The sequence below is a fragment of the Acomys russatus genome, chromosome 7, assembly GCF_903995435.1.
Source record: "Acomys russatus chromosome 7, mAcoRus1.1, whole genome shotgun sequence".
NCBI classification, from domain to species: Eukaryota; Metazoa; Chordata; class Mammalia; order Rodentia; family Muridae; genus Acomys; species Acomys russatus.
The window spans coordinates 62,283,227-62,298,968 of NC_067143.1; the positions used below are offsets into that span (position 1 = coordinate 62,283,227).

The window sequence follows — 15,742 nt, forward strand, 5'->3', positions numbered from 1 at the left end:
TTCTTAAGAGCTGGGAGCATGCACCAAAATTAATGGTGAAACAACTGCTTAAGTATGTAAAAGTCAGTACATAGTCAGGTATGCTAGCTCATATCTGTCATCACAGCCTTGGGAGGTAGGAGGATTGAACTTAAGGTCAGTCTCCTAGGCCAACCATAACTCCACCTCAAAAATGAAACACAGTTATACCTAGGTTTATGTGCCCCAAACACTTGGGATGACCTCAGATACAAGCCATGGTTATATGGGAGAGATGCAAGGTAGTTGAGTGACAGGTTGGGATATAGCTAAGTGGCTGAGGGATTGCCTGGTGCAGTTGGATCCCTAACAGTGTTTTAAAAAGGAGACAAGAAACAGTGCATCAGAGGAGGGACGATGGCATCTGCCACTTCGCGGACATGCTCAAGAACAGCCCATGAAGAAGGAGAGAGGAATGACAGGCATCTGTGGCCAGAGCACCAAGATAGTGGAAAATTCACACAGCCCAGGGCTTATCTTATCTTCATCGAGGTGCCTAAGGAAGGAGCAAAGGCGCTTCCTCCAGGCCTCCGGGAGCTTATCTTCAGCAGGATGCCTTTCCTGCTTGGACAGGGCCCTTCTGACCTGAGCCTCCTCTCTAAGGAGGCGTGTTTTAGATGACCCACAGCTTTGTAGCTGTCCGGATGTAGTCAGCAAGATAGAGGATAGACCCATACCATGGCTTAGGCAAGTGGCCTCTAAAGTGTATCAGAATTCACGGATGCCAACTTGGAGCTTGCTGTGTGACTTTTGGCACCAGATTCATCTGCTGCAGCCGCCTCCTGCGCTGCTTTCATGTATTGCATCGATACCCTAGTCCCCTGCAGTTTAGAATTACCGAAATCTCAGATTGGGCTGCAGGAGACAGCATAGAGGTCACAGTGAAATTCTCCGCTACTCCGAAATGTCTTCTCCGGGGATGCATCAAAATTAGCAGCCAGGCGTGGTGGCGCATCCCTTTAATCCCAGCACTCAGGGTTAGGGAGGCAGGGGCAGGCGGATCAATGTGAGTTTGAGGCCAGCCTGGTCTACAGAGTGACTCCAGGACAGCCAAGGCTACACAGAGAAACCCTGTCTCAAACAAACAACAAAAAAATTAACTCTTTCCGGATCTCTGTGCTTGAGACTCAGTCTGGTGTGGAAAAAGACTGTGGCTCAATGGTCAGTTTTGTATCTTTTCCTTTCCTATGAGGAGACTCTTTCTCCATCCAAGATGTTCACAAGCATCATGGCAGAGACCAAGGGAGTGCAGGTGGCACTCCATGGCCATCTTCCTTGAGGAAGATGGACAGAGCCATGTTTGCGTTCAGATGGTTGTACAATGTGAGAAAATCTGAAGAGGAAACGAGGCCATTGCTCTGTTCTCACCTTGGCAGGATGTCTCGGGTCCCAGCCAGGCGTTCCCTCCATTAAGCAGAGAGCTTAAAGTGGAAGCCATTGCTTTCATTCTCCCAAGTTCAGGAACTTCCTGCAGGCCTTGCTCAAGTGCTCCTTGCTGCATCCATTGGCCTTATGACCAAGGCATACCTCCGGGGAGCGGGACGAGCTGCACTCTGTGGGCACCTGGACCGCACGTGAGGAATGGGCCTGAACTGAACACAAGCCTTGGTGGGAACCTGCACCCTCCTGGTGGTGTCTTGGGTTTGGGAAACTGTGCCGGCTTCCCCCGGGCTCCACTCTTCCTGTTCTTTTGCCGTCATGGCAGGCAGGAGTCCTTTGGCCTTGTGGGAACTTTAGCTGACGTGGGCAGGGATTAGAGGGATGTGGCAATGCAGGGCTGGCTGTGTGAGCCCAATACTGTTTGCCTTCTTGTTCTCAGCCAGGCCTGGAAGAGCTTTTCTCTCTCGCTTTCTTTCTTTTCTCTTCTCTTCTCTTCTCTTCTCTTCTCTTCTCTTCTCTTCTCTTCTCTTCTCTTCTCTTCTCCTCTCCTCTCCTCTCCTCTCCTCTCCTCTCCTCTCCTCTCCTCTCTCTCTCTCTCTCTCTCCTCTCTCTCTCTCTCTCTCTCTCTCTCTCTCTCTCTCTCTCTCTCTCTCGTAAACTGAGGCAGCTGTGGTCTGTACATTCACCCTGAGTTGAGAAATCTCTCTCTAAGCAACCTGCAAGGTCTGTCAGAGAATGGGGTAGAATAAAGCTAGTAACCAAGATTGTGTTGGAAAGACTAGATCTCCTGAGCAGAGCAGGCCACAACAGGGGAAGCCTGGATGGTGGGCCAGCGGGTCATCATCTTTGTCCCTGCTGCCCAGCTGCCTTTGTCCCTGCTTTAGCAATGAGGAAGTGAGATGAGAGCTCACTCTTCCTCACCTGCCTGGGGTTGCAGATCTGTCCCTGATCTTAGATGCTTGTGAGCCACTATGTGGTTGCTGGGAATTGAACTCAGGACCTTTGGAAGAGCAGCCAGTACTCTTAACCTCTGAACCATCTCTCCAGCCCCCTGACCCTGATCTTTAGCCTGTCTGGTGCCAGAGCCCAGAAGTGTTCATGTCTCGGACGCATGGCGTTGTTTGTGAGCTCCCCATACCTGGCCTTTCTCTGTGAGTTTGAAGGAAATGGCAAAGCCAGCTGCTCTCAGCGTCTTTTCCTCCGGCACCTAGCCCCAGACTGAGCTGGCTACAGCCTCCGTTCCTAGGATCATCTCAAGGCTCACCTGCCTGGCTCTTCGTCGGCAGCTCTTTTGTGAAGCCCTAGGCCCACATCAGAGAGAAAAGAACCACTGTGGACAATGACACAGTGCTAAACATAGCTCTGTGCATTTGAAAATGAACAATGTGTAAAAGCCTTGAAAATTTTTTTCTTTGATGTGAATGGAGTCTTGGGCATTTCGAAATACAATGCCATGAATTAATTGCTACTCATTAGGCAGCAAGTCAGGCCAGCGCTGAATGTGCCTTCCCTCCTCCACGTAGCTGTGGCCTGACCAGAATCACCCCTTTTGAATTTGCTCCTGCCTTCTGCAATGATAAGTAAATTAGAGATCATGGCTAGAAAACATTCAAGTGCCCCGTCTTTCCCCAGGACCACCTTCTGTTTCTGTGATGGTTATCTGCTTAGGGGTCATGGCTAATTATTGCAGAGGTCACGTGAATCCACACTCGGCAGAAACAACATCTGCAAAAGTAATTCTTAGGGAAGTATTTTGTGTTTTTTTCTTTTTCTAGTGGGAAAAAAAATGTGTTTTGTTTTTTTTTTTCCTCCAAGCAAATTGCTGTTTTCCCTCCCTTGCATTATAATTTTATGTTGCTGGGGAAAGTATGTTTGCAGGAAAGCATTTACTAGCTCATGACAGCTTTTTTTACTCTGTGGCCTCTGTGATTTTATGTCTTTTTTCTGCAGTGTTGCTAATATTTCCGTATGAATTTCTGGGATGATAGTTCATGAGTAAATCGATATGCTATATGGTTTGTATGTACACACTATATATTCTATATATTAGAACTTTACAGGTTATCTATATGCCATATATAGCATGCTGGTCATTAATGGATGGCAGCTGTGATACACTGCATATGGGAGCATGTGCTCTCTTTGTATTTATTACCCTCAAAGTTCGTCTGTGGATAATGTCTAGAGACAGTGAGATCATTTGCAAACCACTGGGTGCTGGCAAAGCAAAGAGAGAAGAGGGGACGGCCTGCATGGTAGCCAGAGCTTGGTTCGTACAGTCTTCTGGACTTTAAGGACCTCCTCCTAGCCATGTGCGGTCACATTGCTGCCTTCCCATCATGTGTATTACGTTTGTGTATCTTCCTAACACCACTTCTGTTTTGATCATGGAGGAGAGGCAGTCTGCAGAACAGAGCTGATCTTCATGAGATTTGAAAGCCTGTTTACTTAGGTAACAGTTTGCAATAGGCTTCAGGCCGAGGAACTGATGGGCGACTCAGCCTGCAGGACTGGGCAGGGGCAGTGCAGCAGTTGGTTGTGTGTGGTATAAACTGAGTGGAGTGGTGCGGGGAAACGGGCAGATAATGAGACACTTACCTCTAGCCCAGGCTGTACAGCATCCAAGCCCACGCTTGCTACTCTGGGAGGTCAGTCCCACGATTTCCCCCTACACACACACACACACACACACACACACACACACACACACGAGAGAGAGAGAGAGGGGGGGGGGGGTCCTAAGTCAGGCAGAGTATGACTCACTATTGACTTCCTATGGTGTTTCAAGACAAAACAGTTGGCTCATCCTTTGTAAATCTCATCCTCATCTCGGAAACGTCGAGAGGTACAAATACATCTTAGAGTGAAATTAATTTTGTGTGTGAGGGTAGCTCACGTTTCTTACACGCACCGAGGCCCACTGGGTCCATCAGCCCCTCTTCTTTTGTATGAGGGTGAGAGGCACCAACAGATAAAAGGCCAGGATATTATCCCAAAGTGATGCAGGCAGGCAATTTACCCAGATTTGGCACTTAGAGTGATAATTTTTCCAAAGCCGGCCACGTGTCCCTGGGCTGCAAATGACAGCCAGGAGATCATCTTTCCAACTCCCATCTCGGGGGTAAGAGAGTCTACGGCCAGGCTCTCACCCTGACTTTGATGCCGCCCTGCCTGCCAGTGCTTATTATCTGTCTCCAGGGCTACGTTAGATTTCATACACTGCCCCCCCTCCCCAGCCACACATAACATAACCCTTTTAATTTTCACATGGATATTGTAGCTGAAGGGCCACTGCAGTGAGAATTCATGAATAGAGTATCTCTGCCCCAAAAGGTAGGAATCACGAGTGAAGACGTTTTAGTCCATTTACAGAAAATTGCCCGTTCTCAGGCAGGTGGGTCAAGTGCAGGAGCCACTACTTGAGATGACATTTCCGCCCCACGCTTGGCTTTATGTCTGTCAGGACAGGCAGCTAAGAGATGTCCAGATTTGAACAAACTGCTTGGTTGCCTCCGGTCATTAGTTCACTGGCCTTATAGATTGTGATGTGCTGGTTATTTATAATGGAATTCGCCAGCCACACTCATAGCTATGAGTGCATAACATTTGTAATGGCACTGGGGGTAGGGGGTGGGGAGGGGGAGAGGGAGAGATCAAGGTGAAATTCTTCATAAGTGAAAAAAGTAAGAGGTGTCAGGATTCTTGTCCTAGGCGGGGCAGGAAGCTAGGCACTTGACTCACTCCCAATAGCTTGTGCGTCACTCCAAGAAAGCAGCCGGTGCTATAGGACTCGCAGAAAACAAAGGATCTGCTCTCTTGCCTTCAGACTTTGTTTTTATTTTTCTGCCTCGCAGACAGAGTTGCCAGCAGTCATTAACTTCTTGTTCTGAGGCTATGAGCGACAAACAGCAAAGTTACGTTTTTTTCCCCTCCCGTGCTTTTTTTTTTTTTTAGAGGAGAGCTGGGCAGGGTGGCGCACTCCTTTAATTTTAGCACTCGGGAAGCAGAGGCAGGCGGATCACTATGAGTTCGAGGCCAGCCTGGTATACAAATCAAGTCTAGAAAGGACAGCCAAGGTTACACAGAGAAACCCTGTCTCGAAAAAACCAAAAAGAAAGAAAAAAAAGAAAAAAGAAAAGAAAAGGGATGTAGCCGGTAAGATGGCTCAGAAGGTAAAGCGACTTATTACCAAGCCTGATGATCCAAGTTCAGTCAATCCCTGGGACTCAGACAGTGCAAGGAGAACCGACTCCTACAAAGTGTTCTCTTAACACCACGTGTGGGCAGGTACATACGTACTGAATAAATGTTTGAAAAAATTTTTTTTATGGAAACCATCAGTCCTTCATGAATATTTTGAAGAACTTCTGAACGTACGTATCTAAGAGAAACAACTTCCAGTAGGTCCTTATATCAGTAGGTCTTAGAGTTCAAGGAACTGATTTTTCTCTGGACCTGGGCTTTGGCTTCGCAAGTTGCCGCGTTAAAATGCAGGGTCATATTCCACAGTGGGGCAGAGTAACCTCTTATCAGTATCCCATAAGCAAAAGAACTCACAGGTCTCTGAGAGAACTGCATCACTTCCTCAAGGGACAGAGCCAGGTCCTGAAGTGATCTTGTAGTTTTTCAGAATTCACAGCAGCCTGGCAGGTAAAAAGTCTGGCCTTCTCCTTTCCAAACTACCCCATTCTGGGCCCCAAAGTGGATGTAAAGTGTGGGCAAGGCACCTGTGGCCATTCCTCTGCCATTACCTCAGGCTCAGCAAATTGCCCAGAGAGCTTTTACAACCTCTCACCAGGGGGGTGGGTGGCTTCAGGGCTAGAGTGCAAAAGTGATGGGCCCAAAGAAAAACTAACCAGTGTGTCTTTGGACTCAGGCATTCTTCACTGTGAGCAGAGCCATGCTTGCTGCCCAGAGATTTCCTTCTGAGGGAGTGGGTGGGGCCAGGTGAAGCCGCAGGGCTTTGGATGTGAGTGGAGTAGCACAGGGTGTGTGTGTGTGTGTGTATGTGTGTGTAACACATGCTACACAAATGTGTGTGTGTGTGTGTGTGTGTGTGTGTGTGTATACAACCTTTTGGAACCTTTAAATTTCTATTTGTTTCAACTTGAGGTTGGATAGGCGTGAGCTTAGAGATTTGACTGGCTGGCCTATAAAGCCTGCCTTGAAAGAGTGCCAGCTGCTGAGGAGATATACTAAGCATCCTTCGTAGTCACCCTGGGCCATTCTAGCAGCGAGCAGCAAGCAAACAAGCTCTCCCAGACCTTCACCCGTGTCCTTGATGCAGAAGGTGGCACGGCGTGGCAGATGTTCCCAGTAGGCAGGTGCAGCCTGGAGCGCTGACCCAGAGCTCTTGGGAACAAAGCACGGAAATGTAGAAATGCACGTTTAGCTCCTCCTGCTCCTCCTTTCTCATTCCTCTTTCAAAATTTTTATAGTAAAATATTTTTATTCTTTAAGAATCTCTCTCTGGGTGCGAGCTTTCAGAGACAGCCTCCTAGTGTTCCCGGTGTGCTCGGGCAAGGTGCTGTCTACACTTTGGAGGATTGAATACATTCTTGTCAGAAGCTTCCAGAATTGTTTTCTAGTCCAGTTCCTTTTCAGTTTTTTCTTGACCGTCCTTTTGGCCCCTCAGCCTGTTTGTTCCTCACCTTTGGTTAGCTATGCAAACATGGAAGCTGCCTCCTGTCTGATACTTAGTGTTGTATCTCAGCCACCATCCCTCACTGTAAACTCTGAGTGGCAGCTGGGTGAAGGGCATCACAGTTAGTGTTGGTGTCACTATTTTGTTCCTGCTCCAGGGGCCTGTGGGTTCTGAATATAGACCCCCCCACCCATAGGGCCTGTAGCACACAAGGCCTGACTGACTGTTGCTCCATCTATAATGGGGATACCACATAGGCACACAGCCAGGGAGATGGGTGGTCACTTCTGTCAATGGGGGTTGTTGGACAGCTATCTGTATGACATACTCTCAAAGTATTAAAGCAAAACCAAAAATGACCATATTCATACATACATTTTTATGACACATGAACGTTGTGTTTATATACATATGTGTTTTTTAACTGAAGAAGAAAAGAACCCCTGCCTTTGTATGTGATCCTTTTAACAAACTGTTTATTATTGTATCCAGGTAACAAGCATGGTAAGTATATTCTCTGAACTGAGTATTCTGTATTTTAGCTGTGCTTGGCAGCCTTTCTTTTTCTTTTTTTTCTTTTCTTTCTTTCTTTTTTTTTTTTTTTTTTTTTTCTTTATTTGGCTAGCTTTATGTTACCAGTCTTGGCTTTGTAGATAAGATCCATTTAGGAAAGGACAAACTGTAGCAGCTCCCCACCCCCACCCCAAACATTGTAAAGGAACTACCATAGCCTTAGACCCATAGCATGTGCCCTGACAGCATGCTGCTTGGCTGCCCCCTGCCCGTCTGCTGCTTCTGAACTGCATCCCCACAGATGTCTGCCAGGGTTCCTGAGCCTCGAATGACTCCAGCAGGGCCTGGCCCAGTGGCTCTGTGACAGCCAGCACCCAAGAATTGCTCCCTGCCCCTGCTGGTAACCCTTTCTATCACCTTTCATTTGAAAGCAGGGTCACCCCCAGCCCTGGTCTGATAAATCATTGAGAATTCTCTGGAAGTAGAAACAATGAAGGCATTGTTTGGCTTCCTCTCTGTTGGAAAATGGATTCAGGGTTTAAAACCCAACCTTGCCGCTAGGCTTTGTTTACTAGTGGCCCCCCACTTCCAAACGCCAGAGTCACAGCCTCCCAGCCGCGATGGCTTCTCTCCGTGCATGTGTGCTTTCATGGCCCCGTGTGGCTCAGTATTTTAGTCTTCGTGCTCGTGGCTGTACTGTCTAATCCACATGGTAGTCATGTGTTCTGTATTAAGTCAGTGTGTCACTGTCATCCTCAAGGATCAGACTGCCAAGGACAAGGCCCTGCAGCACATGGCTGCCATGTCATCGGCACAGATCGTCTCAGCTACTGCCATCCACAACAAGCTGGGGCTGCCTGGGATTCCACGCCCCACCTTCCCAGGGACACCGGGGGTAAGTTAGGACTCCAGGAGGCTGATGTAAGAGGGTTGCGACTTTGGAAGCCTGCTCGGGCTACATAGTAAGTTCAAGGCCAGCCTGGGCGATTTGATGCAGCTCCCTCTGTAACTAGCATGAGAAAGGACTGAGGGTGTGGCTTAGGAGTAGAGCACGTGACCATCATGCAGGAGGATCTTGGGACAACCCACAATAGCACAAAATAAAAGGTAGATGATAGATGGACAGGTAGACGGCAGACAGACTGACAAGAGATAGAAGATAGATGAACAGATAGGATAAAAGATAGACGATGGATGGATAAATAGGGAAGTGAGATGGGGCTAGAAAAAAAAAGAAAGGGAGGAGGGGAGGGAGGAAAGAGAGGACAAAAGGAAATATAGAGGAAGAGGAAAATAGTGAAATTTAAAGACATGAAATTAAATATCTTATTTCTTGTGTCCCATTTAGTTGGCTCTTGGTCTCTATCCCTGTGTCCTCAGGGTTATGTTACAGCAACCAAACCCACAGGGCAAAATATTCTTTTTGACATTTTTCATTTGACAGCCCCCAAAGGCTGAGAAGTTATTACATCTAGTTTCACCCCAGAGCCATCTTCCATAGTCTCAGTGTCATGGACATTTTGCGGATGACAAAACTGAGGTGGCTTGGCCATTCAGATAAGTAGTGCTGTCAGGATTCTGCCAAAGGCCTTAGGTATGCTCACAGCAAAAATGAGTGTCCTTGGGGGCTGGAGAGATGGCTCAAGGTTAAAAGCACTGGCTGTTCTTCCAGAGGTCCTGAGTTCAATTCCCAGCAACCACATGGTGGCTCACAACCATCTGTAATGTGATCTGATACCCTCTTCTGCTGTGCATGTATACATGCAGGCAGAGCACTATAATACATAATAAATAAACCTTAAAAAAAAAAAAGGTGTCCTTGCTTCTCCAAGCTCTGGCTTCTTGGTTTCAAAGTCCAAGTGTTGCTCTATTGGACCTCCAGAGCTATGTACTGTGAAGTGTGCAGGAAGCCTCTGGAGTAGAGGGATAAACTGAAGTGCTTCCACATTGCCTCTTGGCCTTAGGAGAGTTTTCAGGACACAGTGGCTAGAGGAAACTCCTCCTGGGTTAGCAGGGCAGAGGTAGGCCAAGTTCTCAAACACAGTACTGACCACAGTTGGACTCCAGGAAGACGATCTCACAGATGGGGTGGGGTGGGGTGGGCGGCCGGGCTAGGCTGGCGCTCTTCGGCAGGGGCTTATGATTTGGACATGCCCCAAACTGTATTTTGATGAGAACTCATAACCCTGAAGCCTTTGCCTCTTGCCTTCCAGTTCTGGCCTGGAATGATTCAGACAGGACAGCCGGGATCCTCACAAGAGTAAGTCTGTAAAGGGCCCAGACAGCAGAGGCTAGACCGTCGACACTGGGGAAAGTTCTCCCGCAGTATGCTCTCTCAAGGGCTTAAGGGAGAAAAGACAGTCCAACAGCAAGCAGTCTGCCCCTCCTTATGTCCCCGTGTTCCAGGATGTGGAAAGGGGCCCACCTTGAGAGTTGGCAAGGGGGCCAGTTGTGGTGGCACACGCCTTTAATCCCAGCACTCGGGGAGGCAGAAGCAGATAGATCACTCCGAGTTCGAGGCCAGCCTGGGCTGCAGAGTGAGTCCAGGACCACCAAGGCTATGCAGAGAAACCCTGTCTAAAAAAAAGAAAGAAAGTTGGCAAGGGTATAGATTCCTTTCTCCCACTTGCAATATCAGCAATGACATAGCTAGAAAGTTGAATTGGGTCCCTTATCCTTCGTGGCTTTGGCTGCAGCCTCAACATCTCCTTTACTTGAGAGAGAGCAGCAAAGACATCGCCTCTTTCCATTGTGGCTGTCCCCGAGACAATCCCCGAGACCTCTTGAGTGCACGAAGCAAGCTCAGCCAACAAGAGCCAAGAGCAGTTTGGGGATAAAGTAGAATGGAATTTTTCTTTGTATATATTTGGTCTAGTGGTCTAGAAAAGGGAGACCCTGACTTATAGCCTCTGGGTGATGCCAGCTGACCTTGCTCTGTGTGGGGCTAAAAAGTGCATTCCATGGGTATCTGCTACCCTGTGGGGAAGCCAGGGTGACCCCGGACCAGCTTATCCCACCATGTCGTTGTGGGTGTTTGCACCTCAGCAGCCTGCTGAGTAGCCTCTCCTTTGGAAGGAGGGAATTTATTTATGTAGCTCGGCATGGAATGGGCATCCCACTGCAGACAGGGGAGCAAGGCACAGAGGGTGATGGGGGAGTCCTACTGAAAGCCAAGGCCTGGCTCAGGCAGTAACCATCACTACATCATAATTTTGACTCTTGCCAACCATTTGTTCCCAGCGTCAAGCCCTTTGTGCAACAGGCCTACCCCATCCAGCCAGCAGTCACGGCCCCCATTCCCGGTGAGTCTCCCCGCTTCTTCTTGGGCGAGGAATGAGGAGCAGCCTGGCTTCTTTTGTCCCGGTAGTACACGGGTGTTGGTCTTAGCCACCGGCCCCCCTCTCTTCCCTTCCCTAAGGGCAGGTCATATGCATCTTGAAGCTGAGAAAAGTCCCAGGCATCTGTCATCAGGCTCCTGGAGTCTGGAGAGATGGCTCAGTGGTTAAGAGCCCCAGTTGTCACTGCCGAGGACCTGGGTCCCTTTCCCAGTACCCTCATGGTGGCTGACGAACATCTGTTAATCCAGTTCCAGGGGATACAATGCCCTTTTCTCACCCACAGGCACCAGGCACCCACAGGTTGTACATATGTATATGCAGGCAGAACACTTAGATGATAAAAACAAGTGAATAAAAATAAGTTTAAGTCAGGCGTGGTGGCGCACGCCTTTAATCCCAGCACTTGGGAGGCAGAGGCAGGCAGATCGCTGTGAGTTCGAGGCCAGCCTGGTCTACAAAGCGAGTCCGAGACAACTAAGGTTAACACAGAGAGACCCTGTCTCGAAGACACCCGAAAAATAATTAAATTTAAAAAGAGCCCTTTCTCCCAAGAGCCTTCCTGTGGGACTGTCAGGAAGCAGGAAGCCCGGCCACTTTCACTGAAGACGCTGGTCCCACTTAGAAGGGGAAGTAGTCGTGGTTTCTCTCCTCAGAAGCTGCCACATCATGGAACTGAGTCAGGCATAGATCACTTACGCTTTCTGAGGTGGTGAATTTCAGTTCCCTGTTGGCTCCCGCCTGTAAAGAAGGCCTTCTGTGGAAGGTCACAGCAGACACGGTGAATCTGGCTGACCAGTCTGGCTCCCTTCTCACCAGCTCTCCCACCCAGTTGTACATAGAGTCATCACTCAGCTGGACCTCGTGGAGTAGCAATACGATCCTTGACCTACCCTTTCAACGTCCCTAGTCACAAGTGCAGTCCCAAGTTGCCCTGTTTCCATGGAGTGTCCTGAGGGGAGGTTCTATAGTCCTGGTGAGGACAGTCTTGAGATAGAAGATGAGCCAGGTGATGAGCCAGTAGTCTTCACGGGATGCTTTCCCAGGTGTTTCCTTAGACACTTTGCCATTCTCACCTGCTCCCCGAGCTGGTTCCCTTCACTCAGGATTAGCTGTCTCTATCAGTTGCTGTGACAAAATATCTGTACAAACAACTGAAGAGAAATGGCTTATTTGTATTCATAGTTTAAGGGTATAGGGTATAGTCCTTTGTGGCAGTGACGTCATGGTGGCAGCAGTTGAGGCAGCGGGTCACCTTATATCCACTGTCAGGAAGCTGATACTCTCGCTCCCCCTCCCCCCTTGTATTGTTCAGGCCCCCAGCTGTGGGGTGGTGCTGTGCACAAGCTGGGAGGGGCTCTCTTCTTCACTTAAACCTTTATAGGTGTTGACCTAGGTGATTCTGGATTTCCCCAAGCTGACAGTGGACATTAGCCATCACAGTGTCCTCCTGCCACAGCCCTTTACCCTTAGCAGAAGCTGGCTTCAGGCAGTCTGCTTAGCTGGCCACTGTCTGTAAAAGCCCCAGCCAGAGTGTCACCTGCCAGAGTGCCACTAGTGCAGGGACTTGCCCTTGCCTTCCAGGTCCTCTATGTTCAGAATCCTTCCCCATTGGGGTGGAGAGGTGGGGTGCATGTGGAGTTGTGTAAAGATGACAATTTTATTTTTTAAACAATTCTTATTTCAGGGTTTGAGCCTGCATCAGCCCCAGCTCCCTCGGTCCCCGCCTGGCAGGGCCGCTCCATTGGCACAACCAAGCTTCGCCTGGTGGAATTTTCGGCTTTCCTCGAACAGCAGAGAGACCCAGACTCAGTGAGTATGCCCAGAGCGGTGTGGCTAGCAGGACGCGCTTTCATGCCTGCTCGTTCATTCACCCTGTGGTCTGTCCCTTGCTGACTCCCTCCTTGTACCTGTGTGAAACGTCCTGTGTAAAAAACAGATGTGGGACAGCCAGGCAGCCCTCCTTCCCCAGGGAAAAGGATGCTGTTGGCAGATAGCTCCAGCTTGAGAGGTGGGTGTTTTTTTGCTGCGTGGACCACAAGCTCCAGGGAGTACCTTGGCTGGACGGCAGGCCCTCACCAAGGTTGTGTTTCATAAAGTGTAACAGCAGGTAGCACTTACTGAGCCTTCTTGTGTGGTTGATACGATGTAAAGTATTTGGGTACTGTTAGATCAATGAGGACCCTGGATTAGGGACTTCTTCAGTCTTATAGCTAATGTCTGCTGGGTTAAAGAATTCATCCTAAAACACTAAGGGCTGAACAGTTGTCACAGTATCCGATATTTCTAAGTTGTCCCCCTACTCCATTAAAAAAAACAAACAAACAAACTTCAGAAGTAATGGCAGTGCTCTGATAGCTACTGTAGACTGCAATGCCTTGCCGTGTTGTAAATACCAGAAACCTAGGCATCTGGACTCTGTTTGTCATTTTCTTCTTTTCCTTCCCCGCCCACTCCATCTTGTACGCATCATCCCATGCATATGCGAGCCTCCCTTCTTCCCCACCCCATAAGCCTTGTACCCTTTGTTCACGCCCACTCCTTGGCTGTGAGTGTGAGGGTTGCATCTGTGTGTGGGTGAGCCCCAGGCAGCAGTTGAGGCAGTCATGAGTTGGTGTTTGGGATCCTCACCAAGTCCTTTCCACACTCTGCATCTCCAGGCGCTGACCTCTTCCGGGGCCACACTGGGTATGTGGGTCTAAGGTTCACTGCGAGTCTTGCTGTTATCCATTATCAAGTGAAAGAATCAGAGCTTCGGCATGGCAGCACACCCAGAGGCGGGTGGACCTCTGCTAATTTGAGGCCAGCCTGGTCTCTGCAGTGATTTCTAGGCCAGCCAGGGATACATAGTGAGAAAGACCATGGAGGACAGAGTGGGGGTCAGAGGAAGAGAGGCAGAGGGACAGAGGTGAGCACACAGTCTGTCGTAAGGAGACAGTATCCTGAGCATTCGGGGTGACCTTCCAAGCTTCTGCTTAGCTGAGCGCAGAGGTATCCGAAGCAGAGGCACTGTATCCCGTGATATCAAAGTACACCAAGGGTCATGGGCGAGGGGTGGCTCTGATATACACCTGCCCCTCTGAGGGCTGGCAGAATATAGGGCTTTGTAGGAAAGTGGGTAACAGTAACTGAACCCCTGGAGACCAGAGGAAGGATGAAGCTGTCTGCTCTTCTCCACGGCTAGCGGCTGTCCAGGAAGAACGGCCTGCTGGCCTGATCCACACAGTTGGTGGCATTTTGATAACAGAAGATGGCGTCCTCGGAGGCTGGCCTGACCTCCCCCTTGTATCTCCTGTTTGCTTTGCCACTGATTCAGTCGTTCTGTCCCCATAGTGCACCTTTGGGTAGGCTCTGTTTTCCCAACTTTGCAGAGGAGGAAACTGAGGCTAGGCACATTTGGTGACTTAAATAAGGTATACAGTTAGCAAACCTGTCTACACCTTCTCCTGGTGTGTCCTCTCATCACTGCTGTAAGTCACACCCGAAGGATGCCTGAACTGCCTGTGTGGTCTCCAATAGGCCCTAGATGAGCCAGTCTCTCCTGTTGTACCCTATTGCTGATGTTTGAAATATACCTAATATAACACACATCAGAATTCTTGACCATGGTCCTCAGTGTGAGCACAAAATTCCAGAAGCTTCAAATGCTCAATTCCTTTGTAGCCTGCACACACACTTCTCTATACTTTAAATCATAGATTACTTGTTGATTAGTCCTATACTTCACTGTTCAGGGAATGCAGATGGCACCATGCCATAGACTGAGGTCCCAAACTGAATTAAAAGGAAGTACCCGGAGGGCCAACTAAATATACTGTGCCAGAGGCCTCTAAGTACCAACATAGAATAATTGTCTTTCCTCACAGTTGAAAATTGCTTGCTCTTCTTCATGTACTGCTCCTGCAGAGAACTCTTCCACCTGCAACTCCAGCTTCAAGAACTCTGACGCCCTCTTCTGGCCTCCAAAGGCATGTGCACTCAAAGATGCATACGCATAGAAACCTAATGAAAACTCAGATCTTTTTTCAAAATAAGTTACTTGTCTCTAGTTTCAAAGCTCAGTGGGAGAGGGCTTATTTAGTATGGGCAAGACCCTGGACTTGTACAGCATCTCAGGAGTGAGAAAGTATAGTTTCAGACAATGAAAATACTTTCTAATGTATCTTGATGTTTCTGACTTGAGATATGACTTTTAATAATAACAGATTTAACCAACTAAAATCAAAAATTTGTGTTACCTAGTCTCACATTATTTCTTAGACCACCCATTTTGGGGCCTGGAGAGATGGCAAAAGAAGACCCATTTTGCAGCTAAATGTATATAGATGAATTATGGGGGCTGGCTCAGTGGGGAGAGTGCTTACCTAACGTGCGTGGAGCCCTGGGTTTGATTACCAGCGCCATGTAGCCTGAACATGACATGTGTCCTGATAATCCCAGCCTCTGGGAAGTAGAGACGGGCCATTCAGGAGTTTACAGTCATCGTTGGGTCCATAATGAACTAATTGCAAGCCAGCCTGTGTCGAGGGCTGGGCAGTGAGCATCTCTGGCTTCAGAGGAAACACGAGGCTCAAAGCATGCTTCCTGTACTGGAGGAGAAACGTGGGAATTGATTCCTGGAAGTGAAGGGGAATTAACAAAATTATTTGAAGCATCTAGCAACGTCTCAAGCTACACCCTTTGCAGTGACATCACTAGGCAAACGCCCTGTGCTGTCGCTGACAGGCCTGAGTGCTCCTTCAGAATTAAGATTAGGCTGAGAAATTTAAAACATGTGGATGGTTTCTTTGGCTCTTGATACTTTCTGTGGCTTCTGCAGGCCTTCCTTCCTTCCTTCCTTCCTTCCTTCCTT

At 48.7% G+C, this 15,742-nt stretch overlaps 1 protein-coding gene across 1 annotated transcript in view; it reads left to right on the forward strand.

Moving 5' to 3' along the window:
- Tead1 (TEA domain transcription factor 1) overlaps window positions 1-15,742 on the forward strand; it is a 225,281-nt gene that overhangs the window by 172,331 nt on the left and 37,208 nt on the right. Inside the window, 5 exon segments of the mRNA XM_051149248.1 lie at window positions 7,535-7,546; window positions 8,316-8,450; window positions 9,769-9,815; window positions 10,796-10,857; window positions 12,578-12,702. Of these exon segments, the coding sequence (XP_051005205.1) occupies window positions 7,535-7,546; window positions 8,316-8,450; window positions 9,769-9,815; window positions 10,796-10,857; window positions 12,578-12,702 (381 nt within the window).